The sequence below is a fragment of the Melanotaenia boesemani genome, chromosome 15, assembly GCF_017639745.1.
Source record: "Melanotaenia boesemani isolate fMelBoe1 chromosome 15, fMelBoe1.pri, whole genome shotgun sequence".
NCBI lineage: Eukaryota > Metazoa > Chordata > Actinopteri > Atheriniformes > Melanotaeniidae > Melanotaenia > Melanotaenia boesemani.
Genome location: NC_055696.1, coordinates 8,006,048 through 8,027,360, shown reverse-complemented (window position 1 = coordinate 8,027,360; position 21,313 = coordinate 8,006,048). Strand labels below are relative to the sequence as shown.

At 37.6% G+C, this 21,313-nt stretch overlaps 1 protein-coding gene across 1 annotated transcript; it reads right to left on the bottom strand.

Moving 5' to 3' along the window:
• Positions 1 to 2,849: 2,849 nt before the first annotated feature.
• On the bottom strand, positions 2,850 to 20,588 carry abcg4a (ATP-binding cassette, sub-family G (WHITE), member 4a). Its single transcript, XM_042009293.1, has 15 exons — positions 19,943 to 20,588; positions 17,232 to 17,469; positions 11,004 to 11,121; positions 10,729 to 10,861; positions 10,600 to 10,650; positions 9,447 to 9,592; positions 9,214 to 9,337; positions 8,885 to 8,999; positions 8,664 to 8,803; positions 7,444 to 7,542; positions 7,158 to 7,326; positions 6,966 to 7,066; positions 6,718 to 6,876; positions 5,121 to 5,239; positions 2,850 to 5,003 (listed from the first exon to the last, which is right to left on the bottom strand). Exons 2-15 carry the CDS (start codon positions 17,458 to 17,460, stop codon positions 4,778 to 4,780), a joined length of 1,929 nt encoding a protein of 642 aa, XP_041865227.1. The 5' UTR covers positions 17,461 to 17,469; positions 19,943 to 20,588; the 3' UTR covers positions 2,850 to 4,777.
• Between the last annotated feature and the right edge of the window lie 725 nt (positions 20,589 to 21,313).

The following is a 21,313-nucleotide window of genomic DNA, read 5'->3' as shown; positions in this document are numbered from 1 at the left end:
CAATTTAAGCTAAATATTGATACAGATAAGATACTGTAAAGCTACAAATAGGCTATAAGTCTAAGTAACACGGGTTAAAAATATAAACTTTATAGGGCATAAATAGCGAATATATGATTTTAAAAGGCCCAACTTTAGTTATAGTTTAGTTAGTGTGATTCAAAAGTGAAAAATAAGCGAGTTTCTAGAAACTTAGCTGCCAGGCCCTCTGATAACAGTGGGAAGGGAATTCCACCACTTTGACAGAAACACAAATTTTTCTAGGGTTGTTCTCTTAAACTTTGGTATCCTATCACATCTTGAGGATGCTCTAGTTTTCATCCACACAGTTGTACCACTGTTGGTGAGTCCAGCCAAGCTCTGAGAGTGGGAGGTGGGGGCACCCCATGAAAAACCTTTAACATCAGACATCCGCCTGAGTAAAATATTTAGTTTTCAACGCTAAGAAGGTTATATATTTTTAAGAATATTAAAGTGGTGATACTCCATGGCCTTGTAATAGCAGTTTTACAGCTTTGTCTACTCTCCACCTCAGCTGTGCTATGATCTTTTGTTCATCCAGAAGAGTATTGTTTGTTTAAAGAAATGGTTTTGTATCAGTTATCTTAGTCTTCAGCTTTGCTTTGTACCTAGTAGAGAGACTCAAATGTAGCAGAAGCTATGCATTTACAATAAAAGATTCAGACATGTACTCTTGCATCAAGTTGTTGCTACCATAAAGATACCATGATTTACTGTGTGAGATTATGGAGCAAATTAAACCAAGCCCCCCCACTGTTATACAAAGAAAATGATATTAAGTTTACATATAAACTATAAATACCTGCCAGAAGACTTCATGTCAGAACAAAGCAAGCAACCCGTTTCTTGAGGCAGATGTGAGTGCTAAATATACAGCATTTTCCTTTAAGCGGCCTTTCTTTTGTTACCTGCTCTCATCTTTTGCAGGAACAATCAATGTGCATAATGACTAAGCTGCGTCTCCACACTGAATCAGCCCATTATGTACATTTGTGGAAGCACTTCAGTCCCTCTCATCGTGCTGCATTGTGTCTGCTTGCAATTAAAGCTCTCACAGTCACTAAGACAAATGAGCTGTTGGGCTGTTAAATGTGTAATCAAGTATGCAAATCATTCTTCTGTCTGCTTATGCACCCAGCTTCCCATTATAAACCCTTTTAACACCTAATTCGGTCCATAACAACACTGCCTACATTTAAAAAATGTGTTTTAAATTGAAGGAGCTTCCTTTAAACAGTTTTTTAAAAATAAAACCAGGCTGCTTTTTTAACAACCTCTCTTAAAAAATAATTAAAAAAATCAAGAATATAAAAAATGTGGAAAACCTACACAAAGATAGAGAAAATGGTTACATTAATAATTCCACACAACCCTATAAATGTCAAGCACGTGACCATCAAAGCCTGTATACATATATGGTTAAAGATGTTAAATATCATTAGTGATCATTGCATTGTTGGAAGAAATCATGTCAATGCGTGAGGGCAAAGGTTATAAATAATCTTTATTATTATCCTGGGAACATAGTTCAATATACAGAACTTGCATTTTAATCTATTTTTTTAAGATGACAAACCATAATTTATACTGTAAATGATCATTCAATATAACAAAACAAACAACAACAAAAAAAAAACCCAAAACAAAACAAAACAAAAACAAAAAAAGAGCAATATGTGTAAAATAACCCTCAATTCCATCAATATTTTAGAAGCTTTCTGTTGGGATAGCCTGCATATCATTATATACCATGCATAATAGAGTGCACATAAGTCTGGAGGTTTATTATGAAACTCAAAAGAAATAATAAAATTATAAATGTGAGAAATCTGTTAAAAAGACCATGGGGAATATTTTGCGCCCTGCTGTATCACATCCAAAGCCCCTATATGATGCTTACATGTGATTGTATTTAATTAAATGATTTTGTGTCTTCACTGGGATTAAACTATATCAGTCAAGCACCTTTTTTTCAGAAATGATTGAAAACATTGGAAAATAAGGTTGTTGAAAAGCAGAGAATTGCACCATGTTTTATGTCACATTTTGGGGCAGAAAAAGGGAGGTGTTGTTGTTTTCTTTGGTACCAAAGGCCAAGACTATTCCAGACTTCTTAATCACTTCAGCTAATTATCACTGTTTTTCATTTTCACTCATTCATTGACATAGCCCACAGGTATTCTGCAAAACTTGATATAATCATGAGAAGCTTAAATCACAAATATTTTCCTTTGTTAGCAGGAAAACTGTGAAAATGCTACAGATTTTCTAGCAGCAATTTGAGACCCAATAATCTCGGCAAGCTCTAGCTTAAAAGTGTTCTCATCTGTCCAGGATCCTCAAGTCAACTAGCACCCATCTAGAGTGTGTTTGATCACTTTTGTTCCTTCATATAAAACCATTCTAGATAACTTAATGCAAATTAAAAATAAATGAATAAATAAATAATACAACAACAAAAGTTGTGATGTAGTGTCACAGTTTTCTTTTCATAAAATAAAAATACCTTTGGATGGTTGTTGCACATAAAACCAAGGGAAGATAAGACTTATAAAGTGACTGAAGCAACAGCAGGGGGAGGTATTGCACTACAAACATCACAATGTTGACTATTGCTATTATGATAGAAACAAACCTGCTGCAGCAGCTCTCTTACTGAGCTGAACACAGAGGAAGATCAGTGATTACAGATCTCCTCTTTAATTCAGTTGTTCAGCTACATATTGATACATTTGGTTAACTTTTTACATCCTCACCTACTTCCATCTGGCATAATTCATATATTTCTATGTTTTCTTCCCACACCTGATTCTTTCTTACTTTCCTTTTTTAATGAACATCTTCCTTCTTTTCTTTTTTTTTTAATCCAGTGATGCACATTTGATTCCAGACATTCTAAAAATGTTCACCGGAAAACAAAGGATTTGCATCTCCTCGACAGAGTAGGATGCATACATTTGGATGAGGAAATGAAATCACTATGTTATCCTCTGAACTTTAACAGCTTGGAAATGTCATTCCTACAGTAATCATGCAACATTCTGTTGCTGTTTTTCCATCATACTATCAAGCAGCGCTTGTCTCAATTATATAAAAATAAATTAAATACAAATAAATAAAAAGGAAAGAATAAACACATAGTGAAAAGTGCAAATGTTACATTTGTTACAGCATGACATATTCACTGTACAATCATTGATTATATACTCACATTATGTTATGCACTATATTAAGGTTACTAAGTAGCATAGTTTGAGTAAGAAATATTTCATAGCAAGTCTATTGGAAAATATTTGCATTGCCTTGTGACTAGGAGAGGTTTATCTAAACATTGCCAAGGAAAATGTGTGGTGGATTGTGTGTGTGTGTGTGTGTGTGTGTGTCACATGTCTGTGAGTGTGTCTCTGTGTGTGCATGAGTGTGACAGAACCAGCATATTGTAGGTATGTAGACGTAAGGTGTATGTCCAAAAAATAGAGCAGAGGAAACCTAAATCATTCTAGTTCAGAGGCACAAAAAACTGCCCAGCCAGCATTTCAAGTATCTAGCATTGTTTTGGACAACACACATCTGTCAGACATCAGCAAAGCAGAGAGGAAGAGGAGGAAAGAACAGGGGTATGCCCTTCTGCAGTTCAGGAAGGCGGCTAAAGAGTCATACAACAAGTGGAAACAAGCATTTCAAAGAATAGTAGTGTCAAAAAACAACACTGATTAGACAAACATCCATTTTTTTGTCCATGTATAAGCTATTGCACTTCATCTAAAACACCATTCTCTCTGCAATTACAACAGTCCAGGTTGCTTGCTTTTCACATTTAGCTTCCAAGTTTATGGTAGAAATAAACATGATACAATATGGAACAAGTAAGGACTCAGGTCTGGTTGCTGGGTGAATCATAAGACACGCTGCTTAACATTTGTACAAGTACTTCATCCACGTTTTTACGTTCTACCACTGTCAGTGGTAAGGCAGGAGGCCTTGAAAGATGACCCACTCTAGAAAGTGAAGAAAGTTTTCCATTGGCAGTCGGTTTGTTTATGTCGTGTTCCATAAAGACAAGTCAGTATGTTAAGCATCGTGGTAAGATACCTGATAAGATCACCCAACAAGAGAAAGATAAGCCACGCAAAAGTTTCCTGGCATAGAAAGTTTCCAGTGTTCTGATGGCAAAAAGAGATAATTCATCTTGAAATCTTGCTCCTTGGACATCTTCTTGGGTGCTTTCCAGTTACATATCAGTTAAAAGGATGAAGTGGATTGAATTACCTTTTTAGGCACTGAATTGAGACAAGTCACTGGACCCTCTTGAACAAGATGGTCATGACTAATGATGCTTTAGCCCATGAGTAATGTGACACTTTCTGAATTGGCCATAAAAATCCAAATCCAAATGTCTTAGTTTATTGAAACATGCTTTAGGTTACTTTGATGGATATTCTGTATATTTATTTTGCAAATACACAAATACAGAATGTGTTATTTAAACATATTTTAACTTATTTGGGGGTAGTAATAGACTTGGGATGGAGAAACACTTCACAGTCTAAACTTTTCCCTATCCTTCAATTTTTGTTATACTGTACAGTTTGGGTAATGGTGCAGCATAGCTTTCTGATAATTGTATGCACAGGATTTGTGTGGATCTTTTTATGTGTATGTGAAGTGGAGACAGACAAAGACTGAACACATCTTTTCTCACACTACCTGGACATGTATGAGCATCCAAATCCATCAGTAGTTGCATCTGCATGTCTTAACGCTCTGACTTGACTTTGTAACGCAGAACCAGATAGGTGGCAAGTCTGAGGACTAGGAAGAAAACCCCCAGCACCATGAAGTCCACATAAAGCTTTGCATCCTCCACATCCAACAACTGCAGGACCTCCTCTGGCTTTTGAAACTTACACATGGGGTCTGGACACTCCAGCTCAGACCTGTTCATCCCATAGATAGAGAGTATCACCCCCTCAAAGCCATACCTAAAAACAGAAAGTTTGACAAAAACCCATGAACATAAACACATTTGAAAGGAATTCAATTGCTTTCTGAAAATTTAAACAATCATCTGATTTATTAAAAAAATTTTTTAACAGTACCTGACATAGGAGACATAAGAGCTCCACTGTAGGTATTTTGGAATAGTGTCAAAATTGACAAAGAAGCCAGAGAAGAGGAGAACAGGTATGGCTGTGACTGGACCCACAAAAGTTGCTACCTGTGAAACAAAATGGAGGCATTTACTAACAAAAGCTCATTGGCAAACAATGAAAACATTTTAATCTAACCGTCCTGTATTTTAGTATTGCTCCAAAATATTAAAAATGGTCAATAATTCCAGCAGTCATCTCTCTTTATATAATGGATACCAAATAGCTCTGAATCGTGAGCAGTAAATTCAGATTTCAGACACATACAATCATTAACATGAGCTGTTTAATTCTGTAATGGCCCATTTTTGTAAAATGAATTAAGGGGTTTTCATCAGAAATAATCTGTTCATGCTATAACTAGATTAATTTCCTTGGAAATTCTGAGGCAATATAGTTATGCTAATAGTGGCTAATGCAGCCTCAAACCCCCACAACAAGAAGATATACAGTAAATATGAGCTAATGAGGTCTGGCATGTTGAGGTCCCTTCTTCCTCCACATAAAAGCTTGGTGATGAGTTACTAGAAAGCTGCAATCAGTCACTGAATTACTTTTCATATTTCATACGTTTAAAAAGTGCAGAAATAAAATGTAGAATAAAACATAATAAGCAGGCGATCTAGAGGAATTTACGAACAATCCAAAGGCCAAGTTAAAACCAACAATACAAATAATTGCCCACAAGAAACAAACCCCAGAGTCCTGGCCTGTATTTACAATAGAAAGTATTTGTCACACAAAAGAATTAATGACAATTAGGGGATGGGTCTAGATTTGATTATTATTATTATTATTTGTATCAACAAATCTTTTTAATCAACAGTTGTTTACTTAGGATGATCCTGCATCTATGGCTTTAATCGGTGCTACACAAAAACTCTTACTTTACTACTTGGTTTGAGTCAAATCTTAAGTTTCATCAGTGCTTCTTCAGCATTATTGCCTGTTTAACTTTGTACAGTCATCACATGGTGGTTTTATGACTTTCATATCCTCTTCATAAATTGTAAATAGTTTGGAGAGACAAATAATATCCCCTGTGTAGTTAGCTAGCGAGATGTTCCTGTATGAATACAGTGTTTTGACCGAGAACAGTGTTGATATAGACATAGAAATACATTACATACTACATTCATTTTGCCCAGGTGAAGGTCTGTTTGCACAAAATATTTGGTAGAATTGGATTGTCTGGGTGGCCTGTGCCATCTGTTCTCTCAGTTTCTTTGTTACCTGTTCTAGGTGGCAATAAAACACTGAGGTAAAACACAGCAACACTTGGGAAAAGATTCTGTCTGTGGATATAAGTGGCTCAAAAAAACACAACAATGATTCTTATGTTCACAAGATTTTAAAATTTTGAAACCAAAATTAAACATAATACATTGCATTTAAGGTAATATATTCCTCCAAAATGTGACACATTGAAACTTTTGGCTGTTAAATTTTAAGAGCAATTTATAGAGGTAGGGTAAGGCAGATGGAAATACTGCTGGTCCACAACAGCTGCTACAGACAGGGGTGGTAGGTAAGTGGGTCTAGTTACCTGCAGAGATGTGGATGCAGCACCAATAAGCAGACCAAGGGACTGGGCTACCAGGGCTGTGGATGTTGACAAGGCCACAAAGAGCAGGTAGCGACCTGCCTCTGGAGGCTGTTCTGTCATCCAGTACACTATACTGCAGTACATGATCGGACAAATCACCTGCAGTGGGGATTTCTTCTTTTAGTGTTGTTCATTGGAATTGTACATGCATGTATATACCATTGAGTGATAAATCACAGAGACATTACCTGGAATGGTATGTCAGCCATGGTTTTAGCCAAGTAATATGCCTTCAGGCTGTACCAGTAGTTGAGATGTTCCCTCACAAACACAGACATTTCCAGGGGAACTGTGAAATAAAGTCCCAGTTAAAAGACTTTCTGCCTTCGAAACAATACACCAAATCAATGTTTGCAGTCTCCTGAGGTTCTGGGTCTTACAGGTTAGTACTGTAGGCATCAGGGCAGCAAACATAAGGAACAGCATGGAGAAGAAGAGGAAACCAGTGTTGTTAAAGACCTTGCTGGCATCATTTCCAATTTTGAGATAAAGCAAACCAATAAGCACTCCGATAGACAGATGGGACATAACCCTCAGGTGGGTCAGCACCTTAAAAAGAAAAAAAATCAACACATCTCAAATGCTTTTAAGACTGAAATATATATTTAGAAAATATTATGATTTTTAACATTGGTACAGGAATAATATGTGGAATGATCATTTTACCGTGTCCCTGCATATCGTAATGAAGGTTCTTTTGAAGAGTATGCAGAACTGTGTGAATGTACTGGTGGCAAAGCTATGCTTCTCAAGGGTTCCTGTGTCCTGCAGAACAAAAGACAATGTCACACAAACCACACAGCAAACTGGTTTTTATGGATAAGACTTGTTGTGGACCAGCGGTTTTCCTGGACTACCATTACTGGACTATTGCTGATGTAATAGGAGTGTTTTTGTTGCAATGTCATCTGCTACTGGAGTACAGTATTCAAAAATAAATTATGTTAGCAACTGGTCTGAAATAAGTGTTTACTTAGTTATGTATGTAGCCTGGAATGATACTGTATATATCAAATCTCAGTAGCTTTCCTATGGTGTATAACATGTGTAGGTACTTGCAAATGAGATTAAGTTAAGTACATATCTATTTATCACATCCCGCTAAGGGGTTACCTAGAGGTAAATAAGCTGTAGATAAATGTATACGAAGTTATTTTTGGGTTAGAAAACTTTTACATGTCATTGCTTTCTCTGTCTTGCAAAAAAGGGGCTTTCCTCCAGCATTGGAGGTTGATGTGACCTTTTTTCCCTTCTTTATCTATTATTGTTTAAAAATGACATGACATGGGCATGCCATTAGTTGTTGGTTGAAACTAAAATGTTAAAAGAAATCAGTACTAGCTGTTTCCAGTTGCTGTATAAGGCTAAACAATCTGTTTTCTATGACCTTCCATTTAAAGCATTGACATTAGAGTAGTATGACTCTTCTAGCTACTCTGATCTGAAGTTACTAATAAGGCTAAGAGAGATAAAAATGACAGGAAGCTGATGGAGACAAGGAAGGCAGACCAGTGACTCATCAGGAAAACTCTAGTTTCAGTAAAGAGAAAAGGAATCAGATCATCTCTGCCCCCTTTAAACAGAAAGAGAAAGCCTAGCACACACAGTTTGCCAAACAAATTTGAATATTGATTAATCAAACCAGAATTTTCCACAGTAGACAGTAATATAATTCTGGATCTTGTTTAAACATGTTTTCCTAGCATGGTAAAGCTTCAAATTGCATGTGTGGATGGAATAAAAAAAAACTTGCTTGGACTTTCTAAATTTTTCAAAAATGTGTTTATAACAGAAACTGTTACCAGGTTTGCATGTCTTGTTATTTACCTCTGTAAATATGACACATGACAGTGAGTGTGTTGTTTTCAGTGACAAGTATCACTTACACTGTGACACTGTGAGGGACATGAGGAGTCACTTTTGTCTCTGGAGTTCTTCTTGCCCTCATCTGAGCACAGTCCACCCTGGACCGCCTCAAACAGCACTGGGTTCAGGTCTCCATATTCTCCTGACGCCACCTCAATGACTGGGAAAAGAGATGACAAATATTAAGAACTAATAGTGCAGAAAGGCACACACACACATACACATGCTCTCAAGGACTTACTGAAATCAGCAGGGTTGTGATAAGTCGGGCAGTGAAGGCCCAGGTTCTTTAGATAAGGGATGAGGTAAGGGACAGTGCCCTTGTATATGCACTGACCCTGACTGAGGATGTACAGCTGGTGGATGAACAAAACAGTTACAGAGTTATAAACATACTTCCTAAATAGTGCCTGCCTCAAAATAGATCAAGAGCCAACAAAACAACAGGACTGGATATTGATTGCTGCGTTAGATCAGCTGTAAAAAATTGGATCACGTCAACTTAAAGTATACTGGTCTGAACATAATGGAAGGTGAGGGGCATCCAGCAGTATAAAGCACTAAACGTACCTTATCAAACATCTCAAAGAGCTTGGCACTGGGCTGATGAATGGTGCAGATGATTGTCCGTCCTCCCTGAGCCAGAGACTTCATGAGGGAAACGACCTGGAAGCATGATGCGCTGTCCAGACCACTATGGAAAAACAAAACATAAATTGGAAAATTCTAAAGGAGATAAATGTCTTAAGGAGACTGGATTTCATGTGAACTGACAGGTTTGAAATTGGTAAGTGAGATTCTACCTAGTGGGTTCATCAAAGAACATAACTGGTGGGTTGTAGACCAGCTCCAGGGCGATAGCCAGTCTTTTACACTGACCCCCAGAAAGAGCATTGGTGCGGGTCTGAGCACATTCCTGAAGGCCCAAAGCTGTAAGGATCTCATCCACCTTAGACACAGGTAAAGAGTAAATGTGTAACATAAAGACAAAGATACTATAAATGTTCTAAGATGTCACAAAAGCTCAAACACAAGATGTATGCTTTAATGTGATGTGGAAACCTGGCTGCAGACAACAAAGTAGTCATCAAACATGACTGCCATCAGTGTGCTGTGTTCTGCTTTTTCATGTTATTTATTTTTAATTGAGGTTGTGTGTATTACTTGTGAGTAGTCAATGTGTTAAAGTTAGTTTGAAAAATAAAAAAGTAAAAAATAAATAAAAAAATAAATAATAATAATAATACAAATACAAGCTATGTTATGGATTTTTACACTGCATTACTTATACGTCAAAATATTACACACAATGTGTCTGCGTAGCTGTTCATGTTGCTATACTGAGATGCTATCTGGACCAAAAGAAAAGTGAAAAACACTTTCTTTGCACTAAGAAAAAAATTAAAAGCTTAGTCCACACAAAAAAGAAAAAACCTAAAAACAACAACAACAACAACAAAAAAACAAACAAAAAAAAAAACAAAACATGAAATTTGAAGAATATTTCAGAAAGAAAAATGTCCTTTTGTTGTTTTGGCATCTGTTTAGTTTTTTTCTGTCATTTTATTTTTACACCTCACAGCTTTAGGTTAATGTGAGACAAGCTAGAAAAGTTCCTGGTTTTAATGATATCACATGATTGTTATGACTGACTTAATCTTGTTTGCAACCAGCTTCTCTTGTGGGATGGCTATTTAAGCTCTGGCTAAACAAAATTTTTTACACTGATGATGTAACTTCACCTTCTAGAGAATCTATGCATGTTATTATATTGATCCAGCTAGTTTGTAAATAAATATTATGCTGCTTACTTTTCTGAAGTTTTACCTTCAATAACCTAATACAACCACAGGTATTTATCACATTGGCATGAAGGCATCTCTTAAATGGAGCAAACCTTTATTTCACCTCACTGGCAACAAAGAATTTTAAAAGCTTTAATATATTCAAACTCACAAGTTCTTTTTTGACCTGCACACTCTCATTCAGTTTCAGATTGGCAGAAACCTGAAAGATAAACAAAACTTGGCACTTAATACTCAATTTTAGGATTCAGTGTTTGGGAAATATTTTTAATGACCTCACCATCATGGCCTCCCTCGCAGTGAGGTGTGGCAGCAGCATGTCATCCTGCATAATGTAGCAGGACATCTTCCTGAATGTCCGAAGGTCCCTTGGTCGTCCATTCACAAGGATTGTGCCCTTCATCCCAGTTTCCCTGATTAAAAAAAAAGACTAAGTATAAGATTGGCCTGCTCATGCAAATATCACCAGATTTAAAGACATATAATCTTATACAAAGATAAAGAATATGTTCTTTTCAGGGATCTGCTCTAAACTCATCCAGGTCAAAGTCTCACCTGTATCCTGCCAGAATGTTCATTAAAGTGGATTTCCCAGCTCCAGAGGGTCCCATGATGCCAATCAACTCTCTGCTGCAGAATCTTCCTGACAGACACTTGAGGAGCGCTTTGTAACCTGTCAGTGAGAACAAAAACCCAGTCATTTATGTTGATATGAATATCCAAAACAGTTTTCCTTAGCTAACCTCAAATAAAGTTTAAATGAATCGTCATAGCTCACCTAATCTTCCCAGGTCGTTATTGGATCTAGCAAAATTCTAAAATGTCATCAGTGAAAACCAAGTGGGCATTTCTGTTCTTTTAAAACACGATTGCATCATTGACCAATTGTGCTTTAGAAGCAGGCCAGAAACTTCCACCATATCAACACACAGCTAATAAAGATGTTTCAGGTTTTTGTGATGCCTTCACATCATATTTGAGGGTCTTAAAGCACAGAAGAACAAGCAGAACAACCAGATTTACTGACATAACTCGCTAAAGGTTGTCATCTTTGTCTACCCCATCCTAAACATCTCTACAGTGTCTACACAGACATTTCTTCCTGTCTTGAGCCGTCTAATTAATGTCTCAGTAGAGCTCCCTTCTATGAGTAAAGCAGCTGAATAATGCAGCCTTCTCCTCCCTCACAAAGTTATTACATTAGACACTCTGTATCCACTCAGACAGAGGGGCTGCATGCTGTCAGTGAACCTGCCATGTGGTGCATACTGATGATCTAACCCAATGCTGTAGGTCGCACATAACAATGATCTTCTCTGTATGAGACGGCAAGCACATCATTTGGCCCCATGGGAGCCAATGAGTATGTGGCAGATCTTAACCCACTATGAACACCACAATGATGCTCAGACTTTTGACAGCATTTACTCAGCAATACCAGTGTGATTTCATAAGTAATCTCAAAGTAATTTTCAGGCAAATTATTGTAAGGTATGGTCATCACAATGTCTGAATACATAGCCCAAATGATACATCAGATCTTAAAGAATGAATTATTTTCCTGTAAACAATCCCAGCTTCTTCTTCTGTTTTTTTTTTTTTTGCAATATTGTTTAGGCATTAAATTTTTTTCAGACCAAGATAAGTCAGTCTGGGTGAGTTTAAATTACGGTACTGAGTATCTTGTGGACCAATATCATGCTCAGTTAATCTAACATAAAAATATTAATTTGTTCATTTAACTCAGCAAGATGCATTAAAAATTCAGTTCGAATATTTATTTATACTATTGAAGATGCTAGGCTGACTCTACCTCAGAAATCGGTTAAACCTTGGACTTTCAAAATGTGACCTGAAGGTCTATGGTGGCCCACTAAAGCATTTAATCATTACATGAGATGCAGTGAAAAAATGTTGCCTCCATCTACCTCACCAACGTTTACAAAATCTATAAATCCACATACATATGACCTTCTTTGTCATAAACCTTTTTCCCTCATCGACTAAAACCAACTAAAAGTAACACTTGCATTGTATAAATGAAAACTTAGCACATTACACCTGTTGCACATTTCTGCGTGCAATGAACATAGTTGAAAATCAATGCTTACAATCTTCAGACCCTCAGGCAGCTCTGCATTAAAAATAGACATGATTCTATCATGGAAACAGCTGCACTGGGTCAGGAATACTTCCAGAAATCATTGTCTGTGAAGAATGAGTTTGCAGCTTGCCCATCCACAAACTCAGGTTAAAGCTTTTTAATGAACAAGAAGCCATGTGTGAACATGATCTAGAAACAGTGCAGTCTTCTCCAGACCAGATCTCATCTAAAATGGACCAAGGCTAGGTGTAAAACTGTTCTGTTGGCAGGCAAATTGAAAGATTAAATTAAGTTATAGATAAATTATTATAGATGCTACACAGTCTAGACATAAGCAGAGGGGTCACCTTGTTTTTAGTGTTCAGCACAAAAATCTACATTTATGATAGTATGGAGCTGCATTAATGCCTATGAAACTGGCAGTTTGCACATTTGGAAAGACATTGCCAATGCTCAAAGATGTACATTTTTAGAGCAACAAATGCTTCCATGCAGATAACAGTTTTTCATGGAAGGCCTTTAATATTTTAGCAAGACAGTACAAAGTCTCATACTGCATCTATTACAACAGCATGGATCTATAGTAGAAGAGTCTGCATGCCTGCAGTTAAAAAACCAATTCAAAGCATTTGATGCATCATGAAAAACAAGAGTAGAAGAAAAAGGCAGGAATCAACTCACTTTCAATGTTTGCTATGTTTTTTAATGATCTATTATGAATAAAATGGTTGGTTTGTGAGATTTGCAGATCTTTGCATTCTGGTTTATTTACATTTTATACAGTGTCTGGACATTTTAGGAATTGGGGTTGTTCTTGATGGGGATTGTTGCATAGACAAAGTATGTTTGTAAATATGCAATATGTATGTTTACAGAGCATGTTTTAAAAAACGTTGTTGTAAGGTGTTAAATGACCATAAAAACTCTCTTTTGATGGGTGAATTTTTCCTGTGTTAGCCAGTTTCCTTACAGCATATGGGTTAAAACTTTTAAGACGTGTTACCTTACATACATTAGGATGATGCACTGCCTCATGAGCTGATGGTAAGCCTAAAGACCAAAAAGCTGAAAGAATTGCTGCACAAACCATTTAGTGGAGGTGTCAAAACCTGTAATATGTTGAGTAGACAATTATAAAAAATAAATATTAAAAAAGGAATTGAAAACTAGCTCAGTGTTTTTCAGTTATCTGCTATTTTGTGGCAAATTAAGTTAAGTTAAATTAAATTATTGGGAAGATTATTGTTTTATTTTGTCATTAAAGTGTACTAAAGTGTAAACAAAATATAAAATGAATAAATATAAGACAATTAATATGTAAAATTATATAATAAATTTTAAATATACAAAACCAAAACGAGGCATTAACAGACTATCCTTGGTTATTTTTCAATGGTTTGTTCTCTTTATATACGAATATCTGGTAAATTTAGGTAGCAGCCTCAGATTCCTCATTATATTGCTTTATATGGCAAACACATATTGTAACACTGTTTTTCTGTTTTGCTCTTGTATGACATACAATACTACGAGCTGCATGTGCAGAATTGCTTTTTATATTGGGTATACACTGATCATAAATATTCTTAATCATTCTCCAAAAAAAATCACTAAATCAGCACAGTTTACCTCCATTAGAGACTCATAAAAGTGAGTTAAGGTGTGGATGGTGACGCATTTTAAAGGCAGCCTGAGGAAGCACAACGAATGCTAAGTATAAGTTCTTATTTAATCTCTGATAACTCTTTTTTCCTCCTAACAAATTCAGATCCTCAGTGTAGGTGCAAAGAAGCAATCCACACTAATTCATCTCACCTAGAGGGATGTACATGTTTCCTGCTCTCCCTTTCTCCTCCCCCTGTCTTTCCCCTTTCAAAGCTTGGCTAGAGTTTCTCTAGTAATATCCCTCGGGAGGAAAATACCCTCGACATGAAAGCAGGTCACAGCTGCTTCGTCCTAGCAGCGACAAATGGCTGGCCTCACCAGAAAGAGTTTACGATAACAAATGCAGACCAAATCTTTCTAGTCTTTTTACATTAAAAGGAATCCTTCTAAATTTACAATATCCCACTCTATTTAATCGTATTCTGCTCGCCACAGACCTTTAAAGACATGACTCATTAGTAGCGTGCGAATGACTCAAAGATTAAACCACATTAAAGCACAAATGACTTCATGGGCTCAAGACTTCACGGTTCATGTAGCATGCCATCTTTTTTTCCTCTACCAGCTGTAAAATTACACATAATTTAGCAGGAGTGAAAGTAAATTATATTTTGTCACAGCTGAAATAATCACTGTCTACTAAAGCACATAGTAGAATAACAGGATTAAGCTCAGTGTGCTTGCAGATGATTTACAGCTTTGATTAAAAAAAAAAAGACAGTGAGTTCGGTCAGAAGCCTGCAACCTGCAAGTGATATACCGGCTGGGGTCATATCCCCTCTTGGAAAAATGTAGAAAAATAATGTTCCCCTATTCCTCCCAATAATCTGGTGGAAAAGAGAATGCACTTTACCTCAAACATTGATCCCTTATTAGACTGAAGTTTGTGCAAGCTAGAATCTATGGCCGCATCCATGGCTCTGAAATGTCAATCGCCCAACTGTGCTGTGTACTGATAAATCTGTGGTGCTGAAGTAGGAGACAGATTTATACTGAGCTTGTTTTTCTGATTTTTTTTCCTTGGATCTATATTTTTCAAGCTGTTTATTATAATACCACAATAAATTGCTGCCTGTGTTCTTGGTATATTTGTGCAGGGTTATGTCGTCCTCATCGTCAGAAATAGAAACAGTCATAGAAAATCAGGAGATTCTTTAAGACTCACAAACTTCAACAGCATTCTTATTTTATCCCTTTCATTATAATCACTCACTTGCATCTGTGCTGCTCAAAATACACAGAAGATCAAACCATCTTTGTCACAAAATATTTTAGTGGAGGTGTGACTAAAGATACAGTTTTGACCATATGCTCAGTGTAACTCAGTATTTTAGGTGTTGTAACAGATAAAAATTAATCTGAAGTGACCACACTGTGCTCAGCTCCACATTAGCTTAACTTAAGGACAAGTGGATACTGCCAAAACTCTCTTGTGTGTTTTTCTCTCTTGCTATCCTCTAACCACAACATGCAGATGGCCACCAGGCTTGAGTTTGGCTCTGCTGGAGGCTTCTACTTGTTAAGAGGATGTTTTTTTCTTCTCCCAAATGACACCAAATGCTTGCTGTAAGGAAATGGTTGGGTTGTTCTTTTTATAAAGTGCCCTGTGATTACCTTTTTCAGTGAGCTGACACTTCATGCATACAGAAAAATTGAAAAGTGTGATGTGATTTGAAAAATAAGAATTATTAAAGTGCTTACTGTCCACATAACGTAAAATAATAAACACACAAATAATGTTTATATAGGAATTTAGCAAAGCCTATATCCTGATGTCCTAATAGAAAATAACTAAATAGCCATACAGAAGCTGGTTCAGGTGGTTGCAGGTTTGCTTGCTTGTTTTTTCCTTTTTTTTGTTGTTGTTTTCTACACTTGTGCAGAAAAGCACAATGGTAGGGGAGAAGGGGAAAAGAATGTGCAGCAGCTGCACAACACGAAGTTGGTTAAACATGAGCAGAGCATAAAGCAATACAGTTGAATGCCCCTCTGCTCGTGTGAGAATCAGAGGGTTGCTCCCACTTGGCCAGTTCTCTGAATTGAAAAATAACAAATCACATACTGCATGCTGCAGGAGAGAGAGAGAGAGCGAGAGAGAGAGAGAGAGAGAGAGAGAGAGAGAGAGAGAGAGACTCATCATCAGATTGAAGGGCAGAAGCAGGCACCCCAAGAAGAACACTCAGAAAATATGTGTGGAAATCACAGGTGGATTTTGATCAGACTAATGGAAATAAACATGTGCATCATTGCACAGACTAAAGATGACTCACTGATCTCAGTTTGAAAAACCTTAATCATCACAAACCTTATCATTACTTCACCCCATACATTTAGGCTTGACAATGCCACAGCAGACGCACCTCTGTCAGGCTTTCATAATGCTCTTTAGTATTACACATGACTAAAAATAATATAGGCTGCAATGCATCATGTGGAGGTTTTCCTTGGATACCATATGGAGAATGTAAATAAAGGATTCCTCTGAACTCTTCAATCCTCACCCTCCTAAAAATACATTGCAAGAGCAGTTATGTGTAACTGGTTGCAGAGGGTGGGTTATTAATAACACAACAAAAGACTGCTGGTTGATCATTGATAAGGGGGGTGAGTTTATACTGTTGGTATGTCATGAGCAAATCAATCAAGGACTTGACTTTCAGCCACCGCCTATTGTCACACAACACAAGAAAAAGAGATGCAAGCAGTGTGCCAACCTGCAAGTGTAAATTATTTACTATGTCTAAACTCTGCTGAGTGCAGCAAAGCTTGCTGGCACGCTGGCTGTTCCGACGTGGCGGAAGTCTGTTAGTGTGTGTAACATCTAGGCTGGGCTATGTATGTCAGAACAATGGAGCGAGGTAAAAGTTAAAGTTAAAGAGGAAAATATATTTCTTAAATGTCAAGATGGTTTTTAAATCCTCCCTTGAAATGTCAGCATTGCAAATATTGATCTTCATGGGCGGTGTTAGCTTGCTCATCTATCATGGTTACTGTGTGAAATGGGCTTGCATTACCTCTCCTCCTCCACCAGGGACCCTCTCGGATGGTGTACGAGAGCTCATTGAACTCCAGGTCAACAGCGGAGCGGCGTGGGAGGTGGGAAAAGCGCTGAGCCTCTGTTATGTGGTTCTCCACTTTTTTCAGGTGGGTGAGCAGTGGTGCCTCCTGCGGTGCTCCTCCCGGGAGTTTGGTCTCCTCCATGGGGATGCTAACCGTGCCCTGCTCCAACGTTTTCTCAGCCATGCTGAAAGGCTGCAAAGGAGGGCAGAAATAGTCCATGCTTTGTGTTTTAGCTCTACAGATTCATATATGAATCACCTCTGATGTTAATTCGCATTCACTAGAGAAATCCATTAAAGTAAGTCTCCATCACCAGCATACTGTTACATAGAGAACAAAACTTTCTTTCTTTTGCCTACAGAAATATGGGATAAGAGTTGTTCAGACCACAATTAATTATTTACCAAAAACAGAAATATGAGGAAGCAAAAATGTCAGGTACAGCATTAATAAGGCTCATAACAGATTAACTGAAAGGAAATCCAACTGAACAATGTCCAGTAAAGAAGGAAATTCACTGATCAATTTTTTTTTTGTTAAAATATTGACTGCTACCTGTGCACACAAAGGTGTATTTCAGGAATGATTTTAGCTTGACTGCCGACACCATCAAACATCACTAGGTGCTGGACATGATCTGATTACAATTTATTCCATGATCTGTCTGCTTGAAGCGAATGAGATTGTAAGTGAGAGGAGCTAGGGATCTGGTTTCAGTCCTGCAGCACACTTACACTCCAGGACTGCTGATTCAAATAAATTTCCTCCTGGACAAGGCAGGCTGTCTGAAGAGTAAGCCATGTAGTGCTTGATGATCTGCAAGCCTTCTGATAATTTGAAACAGACACAACAAAGCGTTTCACTGTCAGCATACCATCAGGACACCTTCACAACTGTATTAGTACTGTATATCATAAATGCAGTCATTAACTGTTTACTTTCATTCTAGTAAAAAATCTCAAGTGTGTGCATGATATAGAATTTTTAAAAGTTACTTAATTGACCTTCTCTAGATTAATGCATCTAGCAATAAAAAAAAAAAAAAGATAATTACAATGATCCATTTGAGTTTTATGAACCTGAAAACTATGTGTTTTCTTCTCTTGTCACAATATAATTATAGCATCATAGCAAAGTTAAAGTTTTACTTACTTATAAGGTCATATTTAATAAGTCCACATTATAATGTTTTTTTATTGTGTTAAATAATTACAGGATTAAAAAACAAACATTTTTCTTTATGAAACTGTAAGTTCCAAAGTCTGTGCATTACATCAGCATCATCTTGATGACTCACACTTCACTTGTGACAGCACATACCAATGTGGAAATAGTAGTTTGGATGACTTAATTTCTATAAAACATAACAGACAGGCTATGAGGTGGTTTTTGTCTGAAGACGTAAGCTTTTACAGGTCAGAGCACACAATATAGTTTTTGTTATTTTGGCCATTATGGATTTACATATTTGAGGTTAAGGTAACTGTCAGTTGTAAAAATAAAACCTTTTGCTTCATGATCAACTTATAGGCTACGTTAAACCCAGCCAATCTCGCAAAAACTAAACTCAGTCAAAAATACCTTTTAAACAGCTAAGGCTGTAGCCGATAAGCTGGGACCATTTTAAAAGAGAGGCTTCAGCATATTGATGAATATTAGAGGTGATGATATGATTTTTAATGCAAAACAAAACACTTGATTAACGATATCGTAGGCAGACCTGAGATTTCCTCAATAACAACAACCTAAATAACTTTTTGTGGTTCCTATCAGAATTCTTTTTAATAAACAGCAGTGCTTTTGCTTGTGGAAACAATGATGAATCATCCATTCAGCACATCATCCCAGGTTGTGGCACATTTAGCTTCACTAAAGGATAATTCTGTAGCAGCTTCGTGTGATACAGATAAACCTCTCATCAGAGATCATTATGGAGCGAAGATTATAAAAAAAATAATAAAAAAAAGATGTATATCAGTGTAATCACCATTGATATTTGCCAACAACTTCCATCTCACTGTATTCAAACACAGCACAATGCACTGCAGTCTGTTGTATACACCAGCTACCATCTGCTATTCATGACCCACTGCCTATCTGTAATAAAATTTCCTCATGTGAAAAAGAGCAGTGATGAAAATTGACCATGACTTTTATTGATCTCCCTGCCATTAGTGAATTTCCATTAGCATCTCGCTTATAATCCGTATAAGACACTGACGGACTTTAATGGCCTCTCCGTCAGAGGAAGGCCTCCATATTCGGTCATGTGCAGCTCCCAATACAGCACACGTGAGCACTACACAGCCATAGTACAAGTCTTTTCTAAGAAGATGAAATATGGTTATTAAATGTATCTGTAGAGCCTTGCAGTGGGGTGGTGCGCTCTGTTATGACTAGTCAGTGATGGGGGGTGCTCAACAAAGAACACCTGTTAACAGCAAACTGATGACAATGAAAATAAAAATATCGCACACTATATATTTCTAGAAACCAAAAATGTAGCTTGGAAAATAACGGAGAAATACGGAAAGTGACTTTTTTGTGCTTTGTAAGTCACAACTACGTAAATTTATCCTGATAATATATCTTTACAGTGGAATAACTATTCAGTCCCACAGTGGGTTGCACTGGACATGCACACGCATGCAAACAGTAAACATACTTATTATTGTGAGTTGAAAAGGGCAGCTGAGAAGCTCAGCCTCGGTCCCCCCGCTTAGTAAGAGCAACAGCGCTCAGTTGGTCCCTTCAGCCAAAACACCCCAATCCTTCAGCATCAGTTCTCCAATATACAAGTTAGAGTCCCGGTCAACAAAAATATAACAACACAGAATAACCAGGATGCTCACGGTGCGCCACAGTCCAGCAAAAATCCGGATCGGTTGTGTGGCATTGAAGGACCGATCTGTATTTTCCTTATCAGTATCTCTTGGGGTGCGGCGCTCATCATCCTGCATCCACTACAGCAACCCCTGAGATTAAAATCATGTCCGGCCGGCCTCAAACTATGACTGCATCCCAGAGACGCGTCAATAGCAGAGGGTGCATGTTATGTTTATCCTCGAAAAGATTACTCCTTTCATTAAATCCGCCCGTCACGGACTTGCAAAGGCAACTCACAAACATCTTCGGTGTGTATGACAGTCTTCACCCCTCTGACATCTTGAATGAAACTGAAAACAGCCAAACGGCGCTGCAGATACCTCGGCAGCATCAGCTGCAGCTTAATGTAGCAGCCGCCGTTATCCTCTTTCCGGCGGGTGCGTCTGTGTGATGCGCGCGCTGGTCTGGGACACAGGGCGTTGCTGCTAGTGGAAGGAATATGTATTTTGGTTTATATTCTTTCAATCCTCATCCAGACATCGTGTTGTAAGACGAATCAATGAACACGTAGACTAATGAATACAAATTCAGGTCTGTGAGAGATTTTAAGGATGCTGTTGATTCAAAGCTGGGAGTAAAAGTTTGAGCGGTTTCAGTTAATTGCATCTTTTCGCATCATATTAACCACCACAGCCTGTCTTATTTAATTACCCACTCTGGAGCCATTTTAAACATTAATAGTATTCTATTTTCGACTTTTGGGTGTTGTTTTGAGTTGCTGTATCTATTTTAGGCTGGGAAAAATGGTTAAAACAGCTCCGTTATGCATAACAAATTCATGGTTCAGGAGCCCTCCACACAGGAATCAACTGATCGCTCAACTGTCTGACAATGTTGACAGTCGGAGTAAACAAGGTTTTTGGTGAAATCGAGACCCCTCTGTCTCTTTAAAGACCGCACCTGCGCAGCTGCCTGGTGCTGATGCTGCAGTGCCCGGGTTATTTTCGGTAAAACTGCCGGGGTTACTCGCGTTCAAGCGGGGCCCTATATACCTTACATCACCCCTGAGAGGAAATCAAAACCATTTTTAGCCAGCCGCACCTGCTTCTTAATCAGATTAATTTAAAAGGAACTCTCATGTCACCTCCTGAGCATTTCAGCCCATTTTCCACCGAGTGATGTAGGCTCATAATGATGTTAATATTATCAA

What these genes read in the sequence shown, in the direction of transcription:
- abcg4a (XM_042009293.1), bottom strand. Translation starts at nt 17,460, where the DNA reads ATGGCTGAGAAAACGTTGGAGCAGGGCACGGTTAGCATCCCCATGGAG. An exon ending in TCCCTGGTGGAGGAGGAGAG is followed by an intron (nt 11,122 to 17,231) that starts GTAATGCAAGCC and finishes TCTCACTGACAG; the next exon opens with GTTACAAAGCGCTCCTCAAG. An exon ending in GTCCCTCACAGTGTCACAGT is followed by an intron (nt 7,543 to 8,663) that starts GTAAGTGATACT and finishes TTTGTTCTGCAG; the next exon opens with GACACAGGAACCCTTGAGAA.